This window comes from Ceratotherium simum, chromosome 4, assembly GCF_057802395.1.
Source record: "Ceratotherium simum simum isolate JZ-2026a chromosome 4, ASM5780239v1, whole genome shotgun sequence".
Classification (NCBI taxonomy): domain Eukaryota; kingdom Metazoa; phylum Chordata; class Mammalia; order Perissodactyla; family Rhinocerotidae; genus Ceratotherium; species Ceratotherium simum.
Genome location: NC_141903.1, coordinates 37,351,818 through 37,366,571, shown reverse-complemented (window position 1 = coordinate 37,366,571; position 14,754 = coordinate 37,351,818). Strand labels below are relative to the sequence as shown.

At 50.7% G+C, this 14,754-nt stretch overlaps 2 protein-coding genes across 4 annotated transcripts in view; both read left to right on the top strand.

The window, feature by feature from the left end:
* The window catches only part of KDM3B (lysine demethylase 3B), a 62,499-nt gene extending 57,102 nt beyond the window's left edge, over nucleotides 1-5,397 (top strand). For both annotated transcript variants that reach the window (XM_087429732.1, XM_004420134.2), the window contains 4 exons: nucleotides 339-478; nucleotides 730-906; nucleotides 1,885-2,019; nucleotides 3,971-5,397. In XM_087429732.1, the coding sequence (XP_087285858.1) occupies nucleotides 339-478; nucleotides 730-906; nucleotides 1,885-2,019; nucleotides 3,971-4,051 (533 nt within the window). In that variant the 3' untranslated portion in view covers nucleotides 4,052-5,397. The remainder of the gene's footprint in view (nucleotides 1-338; nucleotides 479-729; nucleotides 907-1,884; nucleotides 2,020-3,970) is intronic.
* Nucleotides 5,398-7,501: 2,104 nt separating this feature from the next.
* Nucleotides 7,502-13,805, top strand: REEP2 (receptor accessory protein 2). 2 transcript variants are annotated; one of them, XM_014795614.2, is made up of 8 exons: nucleotides 7,502-7,607; nucleotides 9,524-9,596; nucleotides 9,888-9,964; nucleotides 11,173-11,293; nucleotides 11,531-11,644; nucleotides 12,023-12,164; nucleotides 12,262-12,392; nucleotides 12,478-13,805. In XM_014795614.2, the coding sequence occupies exons 1-8, from the start codon at nucleotides 7,576-7,578 to the stop codon at nucleotides 12,544-12,546; spliced, it is 759 nt and encodes a 252-aa protein (XP_014651100.1). In that variant the 5' UTR covers nucleotides 7,502-7,575; the 3' UTR covers nucleotides 12,547-13,805. The 2 variants fall into 2 exon arrangements, with proteins under 2 accessions (XP_014651100.1, XP_004420190.1); XM_004420133.3 differs by having other exon boundaries at nucleotides 12,017-12,164.
* Nucleotides 13,806-14,754: the final 949 nt, after the last annotated feature.

The window sequence follows — 14,754 nt, the reverse complement described above, 5'->3', positions numbered from 1 at the left end:
TGAGAAAGTATATAGAGTCCATCTACTTGCAGCAGGAAATAACCTGCAATTTAAACATGAGGTATGGCTACACAGTTTCCGGAAGAAATATGTTTTAAAAGAAAACTATACCTCCAAAAAATGCTGAGTCTCTATTAAATAAGGAAGATTTAAGGTTGCGCTTCCTGTGTATAGGAAGTTTAGACCAATATGAGTTTTGATTCTTTGATTCTATCTTATATTACTCCAGAGAGATGGAGAATAGTGGAGACTAAAGTTGTTTGAATTGGATATTTTGCTTCACTCAGAGGTCCTGAAATGGCTGGTTATGTTGAAAAGTGTCATTTTGCTCTTTTCAGAGGTACTCAAGACAATTGACGAGGGAGATGCTGATGAGGTGACAAAGCAGAGGATTCACGATGGAAAGGAGAAGCCTGGTGCTTTGTGGCACATCTATGCAGCCAAGGATGCAGAGAAGATCCGCGAGCTGCTCCGAAAGGTATGCCTCTGGGGGTGCTGAGATGGCCTGCCTAGGGTTTCTCATGTGGAGTCCCTTGGCATTAAAGACCTGTACCTCTTGTCAAAATGCCCTAAAGGCCTGAATCCACACTTAGAGGATGTTGAATAGAATAAAGCAGAAGCTTGGGCCCACCAGGGACATTGATTGCTGTAGCAAGTTGGATTTATGCTGTTAATTATTTTTATGTATTTATTGATTTTTCCATCTTTGGGTTTTGGTCATGGCTTCAGGTTGGAGAAGAGCAAGGCCAAGAGAATCCCCCTGATCATGACCCAATTCATGACCAAAGTTGGTACCTGGACCAGACTCTCCGTAAGCGACTCTATGAGGAGTATGGTGTGCAAGGCTGGGCTATTGTTCAGTTTCTGGGAGATGCCGTCTTCATACCTGCTGGAGCCCCACACCAGGTAGGTTCCAACTTGGGGGCTGGGCTCCACAGTTCCATAGGCTTCCTTATTTCTGATTTTCTTGCTAATCTGGCAATAGATATAAATGGTTGGATTAGACTGATTGCTCTTCAACTGTAACTTATTTTTTGCTTTTTAATTTTCTTCCATGTAATTTTAAATGCTCATTTAAAAATTTTTAAACAGTGGAGACTATTAAAGAAAAAGTGAAAGTCTCGGGGCCGGCCCAGTGGCGCAAGCAGTTAAGTGCGCGCTCCGCTGCGGTGGCCCGGGGTTTACCGGTTCGGATCCCGGGTGCGCACTGACGCACCACTTGGCAAGCCACGCTGTGGCGGCGTCCCATATAAAGTGGAGGAAGATGGGCACGGATGTTAGCACAGGGCTGATCTTCCTCACACACAAAAAAAGTGAAAGTCTCAGCTCAGCTACCTGTGCCATATCCTTTCAATCCCCTCATCCTACCTTCCCCAGAGGTAGCCTACTGTTAACAGTTGGCGTATATTTCCAGGTCCTTTTCTGTGCAAATACTAACACTTTTATTTATAAATTTATACTTAGAGTTTTTCTGCATTTGTTTTTATAAAAGTGGAATTTTATAAGTATTTCTTTTCTTTGTTGTTTTTTTTTTTTTTTTTTTTGAGCAAGATCAGCCCTGAGCTAACATCCAATGCCAATCCTCCTCTTTTTTGCTGAGGAAGAGTGGCCCTGGGCTAACTTCCATGCCCATCTTCCTCTACTTTATATGGGACGCCGCCACAGCATAGCTTGACAAGTGGTGCGTTGGTGCGTGCTGGGATCTGAACCGGAGAACTCCGGGCTGCGGCAGCGGAGCGCACGCACTTAACCACTGCGGCACCTGGCCGGCCCCTATAAGTATTTCTGAAGCTTTTTTTTTTTAACTATATCATGGACATTTTCCATGTATTATTGAATCTCTAATGCCTGATGCTTTCCCTCTATACTTTTTTCCCCTGCCAGGTGCACAATCTATACAGTTGCATAAAAGTAGCAGAAGACTTTGTATCTCCAGAACACGTAAAGCACTGTTTCCGCCTGACGCAGGAATTCAGGCATCTCTCTAACACTCATACAAACCATGAGGATAAACTGCAGGTAAATAACTCCTCCTTCCTCCCCACTCTGTTTTCTCTTGTCCTACTCAGCTACCTACACAGGAGGCACATTCTGCTTTCTGAGGGTATTCTCTGGGAGGTATACTGTACAGAGATGATTAAGGGCACCACGTCTGGGGGAATGGAGTCTTCCCTCCAGGAAGTATTTAATGTATCCTCTTCAAGTTTCCTTTTAGAGAATACTCATCTTCTAAGCTATTTATTTCCACTGAACAGTCTTCTATTTCTCTGCCCCTAGGAGATACAGTGTTTCAGTATCAGTAACTGATTAGACTGACTTCCCCAGTCAAGTGGGAAAATCACTGTGGCACTGTGTGCTAAGCATGTTTCTGAGAAAGGGGTATTTCCCCCAAGCTGCTTCTCACAGCAAATTTCTGTGCAGAGTCAATTCCTTACAGCCCTGCTAGGGACTGCAATCCATGCCCTAAGAAGTGTACTCATGGGGTGAAGATTGTTTTCCCCTTATAGATCTAAGCTGGACAATCAGATTAGGGTTTCCTCTGCTCCTAAAACGGATTGCAACTTTAAGGGCAGAATTTCATTATTAATACACTTGGGTACTTGAGGTGGCATAAAAAGAAAAAAGGAAGCAAGATTCCCCACGCAGAACTTCAGCAATCTGAATACATACTCTCCCAGCCTCTCACTTGTGGCCTGTTTTCTGTCATTGTGCCTGTGGCTCAGGTGTGTCTTCTTTGGCCAGTGACTGATGAGGTTGGAGATTTGTCTTGGCTGCCTGTAGATTCAGTCACCTTAAACCCTGAGTCTGATCTGTTTTACTATTCCTTTTTCAAAATTATGGAACGTTTCAACCATAAAGTTCTTATACAAAGTACAATCACATTGATAAATAGATAACATTGATATTATAGACATAATGCAAATATTCAGGTATACATATTTCAGACCCCACTCCATTAGGTCTCTACTTGTAACATGTCACCTCCAGCACTCCCAATCCTGTCACTGCTTAATTTTTTTCCGTAGTATTTTTCACCATCTAACATACTATGTGTTTTATCTGTTTGTTTCTATCCCTACTAGAATGGAAGCTATTTAAGCTTCATGAAGGCAAGGATTTTACTGTTTTATTCACTGCTTTTCCCTAGCACAATATCTGATACATAGTAGGTACTCGGTAAATATTTGTTGAATTAATACAAAAAAATTAATAGAGAATAGCGAAAGGGGCTTGTGTTCCTATCAGTTTAAGGAATAAAGCATTATTACACATACACATATACAACATACACATATACAAAATATACATTGTTGAAGTCTCCAAGTACCCTTCCCCAATCCATCTCCTCACTTTCCCTCCCCAGAAATAATCACCATCTTGGTTTAAAACTATCTTTAGCCTGTTCACTTTATTTTAATAAGCCTGTTCACTTTAATAATTTTTACTATACCTTCCTACTTCACACACGTGTTCTTTTTAGACAAAGTAAAAAATGCATTTAAGCACAAAGGGAAAAAATATCCAATAATATACCTGCCCACTATTGTTTTAGTGCATTCTTATTATCTATAGGACCTTAGGCAAGGTTCTTAACCATAGAACCTTGGTTTCCTCAGTTTCTTATCTATAAAATGGGGATAATGATAGAGTCTACCTCATAGGATTATGGTAAGGATTAAATGAAAGTCCACATAAAGAGTTTAGCAATAGTGCTCAGCACACAGTAAGCACATAGATGACGGTGATTATATAGCCTTTCAAATGATTTCATCATTCTTTTTTAAATATAGACCTTATATCCTATGTGACTTGTAAATCATCTTTGGGATTGATTTGGGAAACATGCAGTCCTGGTTGAGGGGTTTCCTCACTAACCAGTAGGCTTATAGTCAGTGTAGAACATACATTTTCATTTCCAGAACACAGTATGGGGCTGCCATGAACTGACTGTGCTGATTGCTCTCTCCAGGTGAAGAACATCATTTATCATGCAGTGAAAGATGCTGTTGGCACCCTCAAGGCTCATGAATCAAAACTGGCAAGGTCTTAGGTGTGGAGAAATTCGAACTCCCCTGTGAAGCAGGTCTTTCACTCACAACACATACAGGGAACGGCAGGGTTCTCTGCTGGAGCAGAGGCCCTTCACTTGGAGCCAGTGTGGTCAGTATTACAAACTCTCCAGCCACTCTTTTCTACGCTGCCTCAACACTGAAGGTTGACACAGGCAAGTCACTGTTCACACACACAGTTTCAGACTCCAAGCTGAGGGTGCCACATCCCCAGCCTGTGGCCTTTTGGGACTCTGCATTGCCTGAACATCGCTGGGCTTTCCTGCACGTTCTCGTGATTTGAGATTTGTGGAAACCAGGAACGTGGGCACACCGTTCTTTTCTTTTTCTCTTGTGCCTAGTTAAGTGGGAACGTGTTTGGAGGTAGGGAGAAAAACAAAACTGGTACAAATAGGGGCTAATCATGTAAACGTGCCTGGTGGAAGCCTGACAGTTGTTCTGCACGTGATCTTTGACATAGCCCATCCCAGGAGACGGGGTGAAGCCATTGCCCACAATCTCTCCCGTGAACACTGGAGTCTTGCAGGACCCAGGGAGAACCCACTGCTTTTCCCAGGAGGCTCCAGGATTAGGAAACGTGTGTATTTAGTGAAAAATAGGTTTGTAGTGAAATAGTTACTATTTCATGAAAGTAGATATTTTTAGAATTTTTGAAATACCACAGTTGTTTTCCTGGATTATGAGGAAAGGCACATTACATTTAGTCTTCCTTTCAATAAAACTCTTTGAAGAGATATGATTTTTAGAAATCAACTGCCCATTATAGCACAAAATCAGCCAAAGCAGAATTTAAAAGAATTGGCTTTTTAGGATTCTTTTAGTTTCTTCCCCTCCCATCTCAGTCCTATCTTGAGGGAACAGCCATCTGAGAAAGAACTTTGTCGTGTCTGAGCTGTGGTGTATTCCACACGTATAAAACTCTGGTGACTCCAGGAACCATTTTCACCTATTACCAGCGTTCCCTTGGGACTCCTCTTTCAGTTCCAAATACAAAGGAAAGTTTGATTTCCTACATGAGGCTTTTTGGTTTGGGGGGTTTTTGTCCAGAAATATTTTCAGCAAAACTTTCCAACTCATTGGAGTTTTATTAAGAATTTATTTGAAAATAATGGAATTCATAGGCCCATAGGTACATTGGAAAATGTATCTGTCTTCTTTCCAGCTGTACTGTAGTGCCCTGCAGGCTTGTTTATATGTTCACAGTTAACTTTTTTTTTTTTAATAAAAGTCATTTACTGTAGAATACTTTTAATTTCACTTTCTGTATTTTAATTTTGTTGAAGGGCTGATTGGGATTTCCATGTTCTTATTAAAAATCTAACAAATCTGTTCGGAGTGGACTAAATTTTTCCTGTGCCAGCCGTTCTAAAAAGCAAGGCCAGGGGGCCGGCCCGGTGGTATAGCGGTTAAGTGCATGTGCCCTGCTGTGGCAGCCCAAGGTCAGATCCCAGGCGCGTACCAACACACCATTTGTCAAGCTATGCTGCGGCGGTGTCCCATATAAAGTGGAGGAAGGCGGGCACGGATATTAGCCCAGGGCCAGTCTTCCTCAGCAAAAAAATGAGGATTGGCGACAGATGTTAGCTCAGGGCTAATCTTCCTCACAAAAAAAATAAAATAAAAATAAAAAGCAAAGCCAGGTTAAGGGCAGAGTTAGAGGTGGAGGATGGTTCATTTTCAAATCTTCATTACATTGCTGCATCCAGTTATTACTCTTTGCTTCCTGAATTTGTGCCCAATTGGAAGAGGGAAGTGCCAGGTCATTGTGGTTTGAGGGCTTGGGGGTGAGGGAAGGGGCCACTTGAGTTAGAGGGTGGGAAGAGAGATGGGTTTTCCATAGTTTATGCTCTGTGAATGGAGTGAGAAAAGTGGGGTCCCACCTTCCTGAGGCACTGGTGGGTTGGGGGACCCTGAGCAAGGTTTTGGGCAATGAGTTTCTCAAAGCAGGAGGCCTGGGCTGCCCACGTATGAAACATGTGGCCCTAGATCCACCTCGGAGTTGGTGGCAGAAGACCCAAATAGGATTTATTTTTGTTTATCAAGCAGCAATTTAAGTGGCTTGAGGGGTGAGGACAGACTGCATTCCAATTAGAAAAGTCCTTTTGAAGAAGAAGTTGTAAAGAATAGCAAGAGGGGTCATCAGAGGCTGCTTCTCTGGAGCCTGTTGGAAAACATCTTCCTAAGTGTTTGAGCCTGGAAATACAATTATCAGGGTGGAAATAGACCATTGTGTGGTTCAAGGATACTGAGTTTGAATAGGACCATAACTTAAATACAGAGCTGAGTGTGTCCTTTCAGCCTGGATGGGCACAGTTGATGCTGTGATACCAAAAGGATTACACCTCGACATAAAGGGTAGAAGAATGCAGAAGCTTTGAAATGGGACAGGAAAGGAAAGCATGGGGGGAAGGGTGGGTACAGAGGTTGGAGCTTTGTTGCTTTGGTGAAAATCAGGAGGCGGGCTAGCCTACATTCTGGATATAAATGTCTTCAGAATTAGGGCATCCACTGCTGCCAGTGCTTGCTGATGGGGGTGGAACTGGAGCCCCTGGATCCATCTCTAAACGGGACCTCAGGCCTCTCTCCCAGTCCCTCTCTTTGTAGAGAAATCTGACTCCTCTACCCCAGGATATCCACGTTGGGAGCACAAGGCTCTGTTCCCCTGCAAAGCTTAGAAACTGACCACCTAAAAAAGCGGATCAGACTGGGGGGTGGGTCCTCTTCCAACTGGGGTGATTGGTGATGGTCAAAAACGGGTGGGGTGGACAGGAGCAGCTATACCTTTGATGTCAGGAGCTCTCGGGTGGGTGACTCTACAGGGCCTGTGATGGGGGAGGAGGGTTTGCTAGTCAGCAGTTGGGAGAAGTAACCTGTTTAAAGTAGACTTCCTGGGTTCGTATCTCAGCAGCATGACTTAGGCGTTTTGTGACCCTTGGCAAATTCTTGAACCTCCCTAAGCTTCCCATTTCCTTATCATCAAAATGAGGATAATTATAGCCCCTGCCTTATAGGATGGTGGTGAGGATTCACTGAAATAATGCATGTGATGCTCTTAGCACAGGGCCTGGCACACAGTAAGCACTCAATAAGTCACAGCTATTATTCCTAAAAGGATTTTTAAGCCTTTCAGACTAATGTGGGCTGGGATGTCAGGATGGAACTATGAAGGCCTCTGCGGACCTCAACCCAGGGCTTGGAACACAAGAAAGGTGAACAAGTGATTAGAGGAAGGCAGGGCACCGAGGGTCAAGGGCGCATGCCCAGCGACAGCAGGTGCAGGGGGCGCGCCGCAACCGCCACGGCCTCCCCTTTAAGAGCCGCCGCCGCCCACGGACCGCCGCTGCGGCAGGGACCTCCCCTTTAACGGCGGCGGCTCAGCGCTCCGCGGCCCCCGCGGCGGCTGCTGCTGCGGCTGCGGCTGCTACTGCGGTTCCTGCTGCCGCCGCCGCTCAACCTCCGGCAGCTGCATCTTCGGCCCGGGCCGGGTCCCCCGCCCGGCCCCGCCATGGTGTCCTGGATCATCTCTCGCCTGGTGGTGTGAGTGCGGCGGCGGCGGGGCGCGGCCGGGGTGGGAGGGGGATAGGGGTTAGTGATGGGAGGCGAGGGGTATTGAAGCCCGGCATGGACCACTCCGTAGCTTCACACAGCACAGTCACTTAAAGGCACAGCGTCCTTATTTGGGGTCCCCAGAGACATGGACGTGTGGGACCCAGGACTGGAGAGGGGGAGTATTCAGAGCAGCATGACAGGCCTGGCTTCCCACCCCTTTTATTTTTAATTTCCCTGCTCCTTTGCCCTTCCTCATCCTAGAAGCTGAGCAGCATGGCTTGATTTATGAGAGGAGGCGGGCATGTCCCCTCCCCCACCTAGCAGATCTGGGCTCGAGGAGCTCCTCAGACCTGGACCCACATCTCCCTGGGGGGAGAGAGCTAATGGAAGAGTGGGGAGCAAGGCAGGGCCTCATCATTCCATAGCTTAGGGCCATAGCCAGCAACCTTGGCCTCCCCAGAGGGCCCGGTCCCTCCTCTGCCTTCCACTGTCTGTCAGGAGACTGAGGATGAGGGCACACGCTCTTAAGACCCCCCAGGGAGGACATCTGGGTATCTGGAAGCAGAGATGCTTGGAGGACATAGTGTGGGAGGTAACCAGGAGAAGATGTGTGTGCTCAGCCTAGGATTGTGAGAGCGACAGAGGGGAGGGCAGGGCGTTAGGTGGCCTTCATTCCAGGCTCCGAGCCACACCATGGAGCTATGTCCCTGCCACCTCCCCCAGGCTCCAGGAGGGAACCCTGCTCCCACAACCCCAGACTTTGTCCTTGAGGATTCTGCCCCCCACCCCATCTTTACAGGCCCATTCAGAAGTATCCTGCCTCTATAAGGTGGGTCCATGTGGGAACAGGCAGTACCCACATGTTGTCAAGGGGCTGGGTCTAGCGGGGGCTCCACGTGGGCCTCAGCCAACCCCTGCCCCAGCTCAGGACCCTGCCTCTCTGCCTTCTCTATGGGGGACTGACACCCCAGAATCCCCTCCCTGCTGCCTTCTTCCCATTCAGTGCTCTTGTGTGCTTGTGTCGGCTTCCTCTAGATCCATCAGTCTCCCTCCTCCCTACCACCCCAGAGGGAATCCAGGGGCCTCATATCTCCATGTGGCCTTCAAAGTGGCTTTTCTTTTTTGTCCGGATGAGCTCCCTGAGAGGCATCGGTCCTCTCATTCCCTCACCTGTGTCCTTTATGTGGTCTCTAATGGGGTCACTACCAGGCCCCACTCCAGCCACGGCCTTGAGCCCAGGGCCTTCCCCTGCGCCTAGTCCCAAGAGTGTTTACATGGGGGAATAAACCTCTTTTCCCCTGCTGTACCCTCTGCTCCCAGGCAGGTCCTCAGGGCTCCTCTTTTCCCCTGCTGTGCCCTCTGCTCCCAGGCAGGTCCTCAGGGCTCAGGTCCTCAGGGCCACAGTGGTGCCTCTGACTGCCAGGTAGAGTGCCCTGTTAGGTGGTGTCAGGTTCCCTTGAAGACCTGGCCCCACCCAGCCTGGCTCTGAGACAGAGAGGTAGAGGAAATGGGCATGGTGTCTGGAGAAGGAAGACACCCCCATGGCAGTGACCAGACCTCCACTCCCCGTGATATATTTGTGCATAACCAAGGATCATGGCTGAAGAGACCATATTGGACCCTCTGGCCTCTGGGTCTTTCTTTACCTCAGGGCCTGGAGAAAAACTGAACAATAGAGGGGGAAGGGGCATCACCCTCGCTGGCTAAGGCCTCCATGCTTGTGTATCGCCTGAGAGTTGACTGCTTTGACCTTAACCCCTGACCTGAGTTCATCACTCCAGCTTATGTGGCACTCTGGAGTTCTGTCCCTTCTCCCCTTACCTACCCAAAGACTGATGCAGAGCTGGGAGGGAGAGGCCACTGCTCTTGGCCAAGGGGCCCAGTAACCATGCCTGCCTCCCTAGGCTCATCTTTGGCACCCTGTACCCAGCCTATTCTTCCTACAAGGCCGTGAAGACAAAAAACGTGAAGGAATATGTGAGTGTATGACCCTTCATCTCCCACCCAACCCAATGGCAGAGAAAGGAGGGGACAATGGGTCACATTACAGATGGGGGTGACTTTGTACCAATGCTGTCAGCACTTAACAAGACCCTGTCCAAAGGAGATTCTGGTTGTTCCTTTCCCCCAGCCCTAGTGTGATCCGCAGGCAAAGTTGAGGTCTTAAAAATCCCTTCCCCACAGCACCTCCAGCATTGTTGGCAGGCAGAGGTGGGGTCCTGGGTGTTCTCCTGAGGCCCCAGCCAACACTACCTTCTGTACCCTCAGGTGAAATGGATGATGTACTGGATCGTCTTTGCCTTCTTCACCACGGCTGAGACACTCACGGATATCGTGCTTTCCTGGTGAGGTCCAGCATCCCCTCCCTACATCTCTGGGTCCAGGGCCTCTGACTTTCTCTACCTAGCCAGCAAATAGAAGATTGAGACCCAGAGTGGAGTCCCCCTACAGTTCCATGGGGTCCTGGATGCCACCCCCCATCCAGGCCTGGCTTGATCAACAGAATAAGAACAGACATAACCCCCACATTTCTTTCTGGCAGCCAAAGCACCACAATAGTTTCAGGAAACCTGCTTCTGCCAGACTTACTGTGACATTGGGCAGGTGACAGCTATTTAGGCCTCAGTTTCCCTATTTGTAATATAGGCATATGATTCAATTCTATAAACATTGGATGCTTGTATTTCAAAGGCATTTTCCAGGCACTAGTGTACTATGTATGAGCACTTTGAGGAAGAGAATGTCTTAATCATCTATATATTCACAGCAGGAGCTCAAAAATGTTTATCAAATGAGCAAATGCCTTTTAGAAGAGAGGACTAACAGCACAGTACATGGAAAGTCAAGAGAAGAGAGTTTTATGGAGAGGTAGAGACAAAAGATCATTGCATTTGTAAATTACAAGGGCCTATGGCCTTTGAGAAAAATTGTTTCAGCAGAGAAAGTTGAGTGGGGTCAGATTAGGAAAGAGTAATGGGTTAAAAATTGAGGAGAGTGAGTGAAGATGCCTCTTGACACAAGCAAAGGAGAGGGCTTGGTGAGGAGACCTGCCTGAAGGAGTTTGTGGCCTGAGGAGGAGCCCGTGGGGAATGGAGAACAATCCTTAAAAGCAAGGAGCATGTCATGGCTGCGAGGGATGGGACCCAAAGCACAGCTGGAGAAGCCCTGTCTTCTTCATGGGAGGGAGGGCAGGAAGAGATGGGGGTGAGGACCCAGGAGTGTGCCCGGGACGTTAGGGAGCTCACCTGGGTGCTGACCCCAGGCCAGAGGAGTGGGGGCCTCTGTCAGAGTGACAGGGCTGGGATTCTGAGAGAGAGAGGCCGAGGAGAGCCACTGCTGAGGGGAATTCCTGCTGGAGTCACTTCTCACCTTCCCACTTGGGGTCTCAGCTGAGCCTCCCAGTCCCCTTGAGATTAGAAATGACCAGTTTCCTGAGCCATATGGGCACCCTACTGCACTAAGGGGTTGGGGGCTGGCCAGGGAAATGCAGAGGATCAGTGTACCTCCTGACTCCTGTCCTGGGCTCTGCCACTTGCCTCTGTCCCCTCCACAGGTTCCCCTTCTACTTTGAGCTCAAGATCGCCTTCGTGATATGGCTGCTGTCCCCTTATACCAAGGGCTCCAGTGTGCTCTACCGCAAGTTCGTGCACCCAACACTGTCCAACAAGGAGAAGGTTTGCCCCCACTCTCAGCTCGCTTCCCAGCCTGCCCCAGGCCACAGCAACCCAGTGCCTGCAGCCACATACATTCCTGGCTCTCCCTGTGGGTGCCCAGAGCCTTAAAGTGACCTGGCAGAGCCCTGGCCTCCTGGAGCAAGCAGTGCCTTTGTCCAGGTGTGAACAAGGGCAGAGCAGGTCCTGGCCATCAGGGCCCACCCCTCACTTCCTCCTCCTTCTCCTTCAACCTCTCAGGAGATCGACGAGTACATCACGCAGGCCCGAGACAAGAGCTATGAGACCATGATGAGGGTGGGCAAGAGAGGCCTGAACCTGGCCGCCAACGCCGCGGTCACAGCTGCTGCCAAGGTGAGACGGGGGCAGACCCAGGCTGCCAAGGTGAGATAAGGGCAGACCCAGGCTCCCAGGACCCCACCTTGTTCATCTTGTACCCCTGGCCAGGCCCCTTTGCATCCACCCTGTCCTCAGGGCCGTGAAAGTTTGGGGCTTATGCAGCTTGGGGTTCCAGTCCTGGCTGTACTACCCTCCAGCTAAGTGACTTCCACCTCTGAGCCACAATTTCCTCATCATCCAAAGGGAAATCATCCAGCCTGTCAGTGCTGTCGTACGACTGGGTGAGGACGGGGTGGGGAACCCAGTAGCTGCCCAGTGCCCCATGGTGACCTCTCTCTCCACCCCGCCCCTTCCTCCGGTTCTCCTGGCGCGTGGTGGTGACCCTAGGGCCAGGGGGTGCTGTCAGAGAAGCTCCGAAGCTTCAGCATGCAGGACCTGACCCTGATCCGGGACGAGGATGCACTGCCCCTGCAGGGGCCTGACAGCCGCCTCCGATCCAGCCCTGGAAGCCTCCTGGACACCATTGAGGACTTAGGTACAGGCAGGGCCCAGGTTTGGTGGAGAACCCTAGGGCAAGGAGGTCAGGTGGGAGAGACACCTGGCCCCTGTTCTCCTTTCCTTCCGCCAACCAGGAGATGACCCTGCCTTGAGTTTAAGGTCTAGCACGAACCAGGCAGATCCCCGGACAGAGACCTCTGAGGATGACATGGGGGACAAGGCCCCTAAGAGGGTCAAATCCATCAAAAAATTGCCCAAAGCTGAGGTGAGAGCCTGGGCCAGAGCTTGGGAATGGGGAGGGGGTTGTGGCTTCAGGCTGAGCTCTCTGTTTTCCTCCCTCCTTCCCACAGCCACTGGCTTCCAAGACACTGAAGACCCGGCCCAAGAAGAAGACCTCTGGTGGGGGCGACTCGGCTTGAGGTCCTGACCCCCACCGGCTGCAGAGCCCCTGCTTCACACTGTGCCAGTAGCCCACGTGTCTCAGGCCCCAGGGCCCCTCAGATGGCTGTTTCCAGTGCCTGCCCAGTGGCCACTCCTCTGGAAGGGCTTGGAAAAGAGAAAGGAGGCCCTGCTGTGGGGGTTGAGGGTAGAGGCTAGAGCAGGAGCTGAGGACTGAGCCACCCAGGGAGGTGGGGGCTCCTCAGAGCCTGAACCGCTACTCTCCCTGCTCCAGCCCTGCCCCTGCCCACCCAGTGCCTTGCTGAAGACCATGGCCATCCCCTTCTCTGAGGTCCTAACATGTCCCTACAGTGCTCCCTGGGTCAGGGGTGGGGAGCATCACAGCCCAGATTGAGGGCACCTGGGAGAGAGGGAGGGCGTGGAGAAGGCCTTGGAGAACCTGGGCAGGGGCTCCAGGCCACAGCTCTGAATGGAGGACAGGGTCTTAGTGTGTGCTTAAAGGACCAGGACAACCAGGCAGGCCAGAGCTGCAGCTGGGGGCATTGGGTGGGGCTGTGTGCTACATGTCCCTACTAAAAAGAGGTGGGGTTCCGGGAGTGTGTGTGAGTGAATGTGTGTGTGTATCTTTCTGGGTCTAGAGCTGGGGGATTGGGGTAAAGGACCTTCCCTCTAGCAGTGACCTCCCCCCGCTCAGCCAGCTGGCCCTTTCTCCCTCTCAGCCCTCCTTGCTAGTTTCAGAGCCTCAGAGGACCCCAGCCCATGAGAGAGTGGGGCTCTGAGGGGCCTCTCACCTTCTCTGCCTTCTATCTCCTTCTGTCTCCTCCCATTCCTGCCCTGCCCTGCCCCTGGGCTGGGCTCCTCTACCCTCAGGGCCCCCTGTAGAGGTCCCTGCTGAGCCCGCTCCTTTCCTCCTAACCCGGGGGGCCCATCCTTCTGTCCCCCAGGGTCCTCTTCCTGTGCCAAGCAGACTGGGCCCCATGTGAGCAAACCCGTCAGAGCCCAGCCTTTGCCCCACACCCTGCCCCAGCTTCTGCCGTGGCTTCAGTCAGGGCCAGGAGGAATGTGTGAAGAAGAAAAAGAAATTTAGGAGCCAAGGAGCTCCCAATTCCATGGAAAGGGTGCCCATTGGACCTATGGCACTGGATGAGCCAATAAACCAAATCTGGCACCTCATTTATTTCAGCCTCTGTACTCTGTTCTTGCCCCACCCAGTCCACAAGTGGGAAGGACCTCAAGTGAGAAGTAGGGCCCAGCGGTGGGAGAGAGGGGGGAAGAGGTCAGACTATGAACCCTAGGAGTTCTGATCTCCAAAGTAAGAAATAGGTTTGAGCTGATTGACTCTGGGAACATGGTTTCGAGGGTTCAAGATAGAGCCAGGGGACTAGGAGGGGCCAGAAGGGCTAGGGGCCCCAACCCTCAAAAGTTGTCTTGTCCCTCAGAATCCTGCCCTGAGATCCCCTCCCCCAATGGACCTTCTGGTACCTCACAGAAAGTGTCACGTGTAAGCTCTGGGGACAAAGACCCCAAAGAGGCCCCCACGGAAGAGAGAATGGGATATGGGGGCTGCTGGGCAGGGCTAGGGGATTGGATGGCCACAGTGCCCAGAAATGCTGAAAAATCTTGGAGGAGGGCTGTGAACCGGAGACTCTGAAAGGAGGAGACAGGTTTGTTGAGGGGAGAGGTGGAGATGGGGAACCAGCCCCATGGTTCATGTCTGACCCTGGAGACAGAGAAGGAGGACAGGGAAGCAAGGGCTAGGCCAAAGAGGCATGCCCATGTGGCCCCAGGAGGGAGAGGCCAAGCCCCGAGCTCCTCGGCTAGGTTGGAGGAGAGAAGAAGGAGGGAGGCTGCAGGGCATGGGGTCTGAGCCCTTGGGACGTAGAGCCAAGGCCACCAGGGGACAAGGGGCACAACTGGCTGGGGATGAGACCCTGGAAGGTAGAACCCAGGAGAAGGGAAAGGATGACAGAGGAGCAGAGGCAGCATCAGAGAAGATGAACAAAGGAAAATAGAGGAGAGGGAGGGGGGAGAGAGGGAGGGAAGGAGAAGGGAGGGAGAAGGGAGCAGAGAAATAGCAGCTCAGCCTTGTGGAAGGAAACTGGAGGAAGCAGAGCATGGGGTGGGTAGAGGTGTGTGGGGACCTAGCCCCAGGCTCTGGATCCCAGAGTTGGCAAAATGCCCATACCTCAGGCTTTCCTCTCCCTTCCCTGGCATCACAGGGGCACGTC

Excerpts from the sequence above, each read along its gene's own strand:
- REEP2 (XM_004420133.3), top strand. The coding sequence starts at position 7,576 with ATGGTGTCCTGGATCATCTCTCGCCTGGTGGT. Across the intron at positions 9,597-9,887 it reads CAAAAAACGTGAAGGAATAT|GTGAAATGGATGATGTACTG; the intron begins GTGAGTGTATGA and ends CTGTACCCTCAG. Across the intron at positions 11,645-12,016 it reads CGGTCACAGCTGCTGCCAAG|GGCCAGGGGGTGCTGTCAGA; the intron begins GTGAGACGGGGG and ends TGGTGACCCTAG.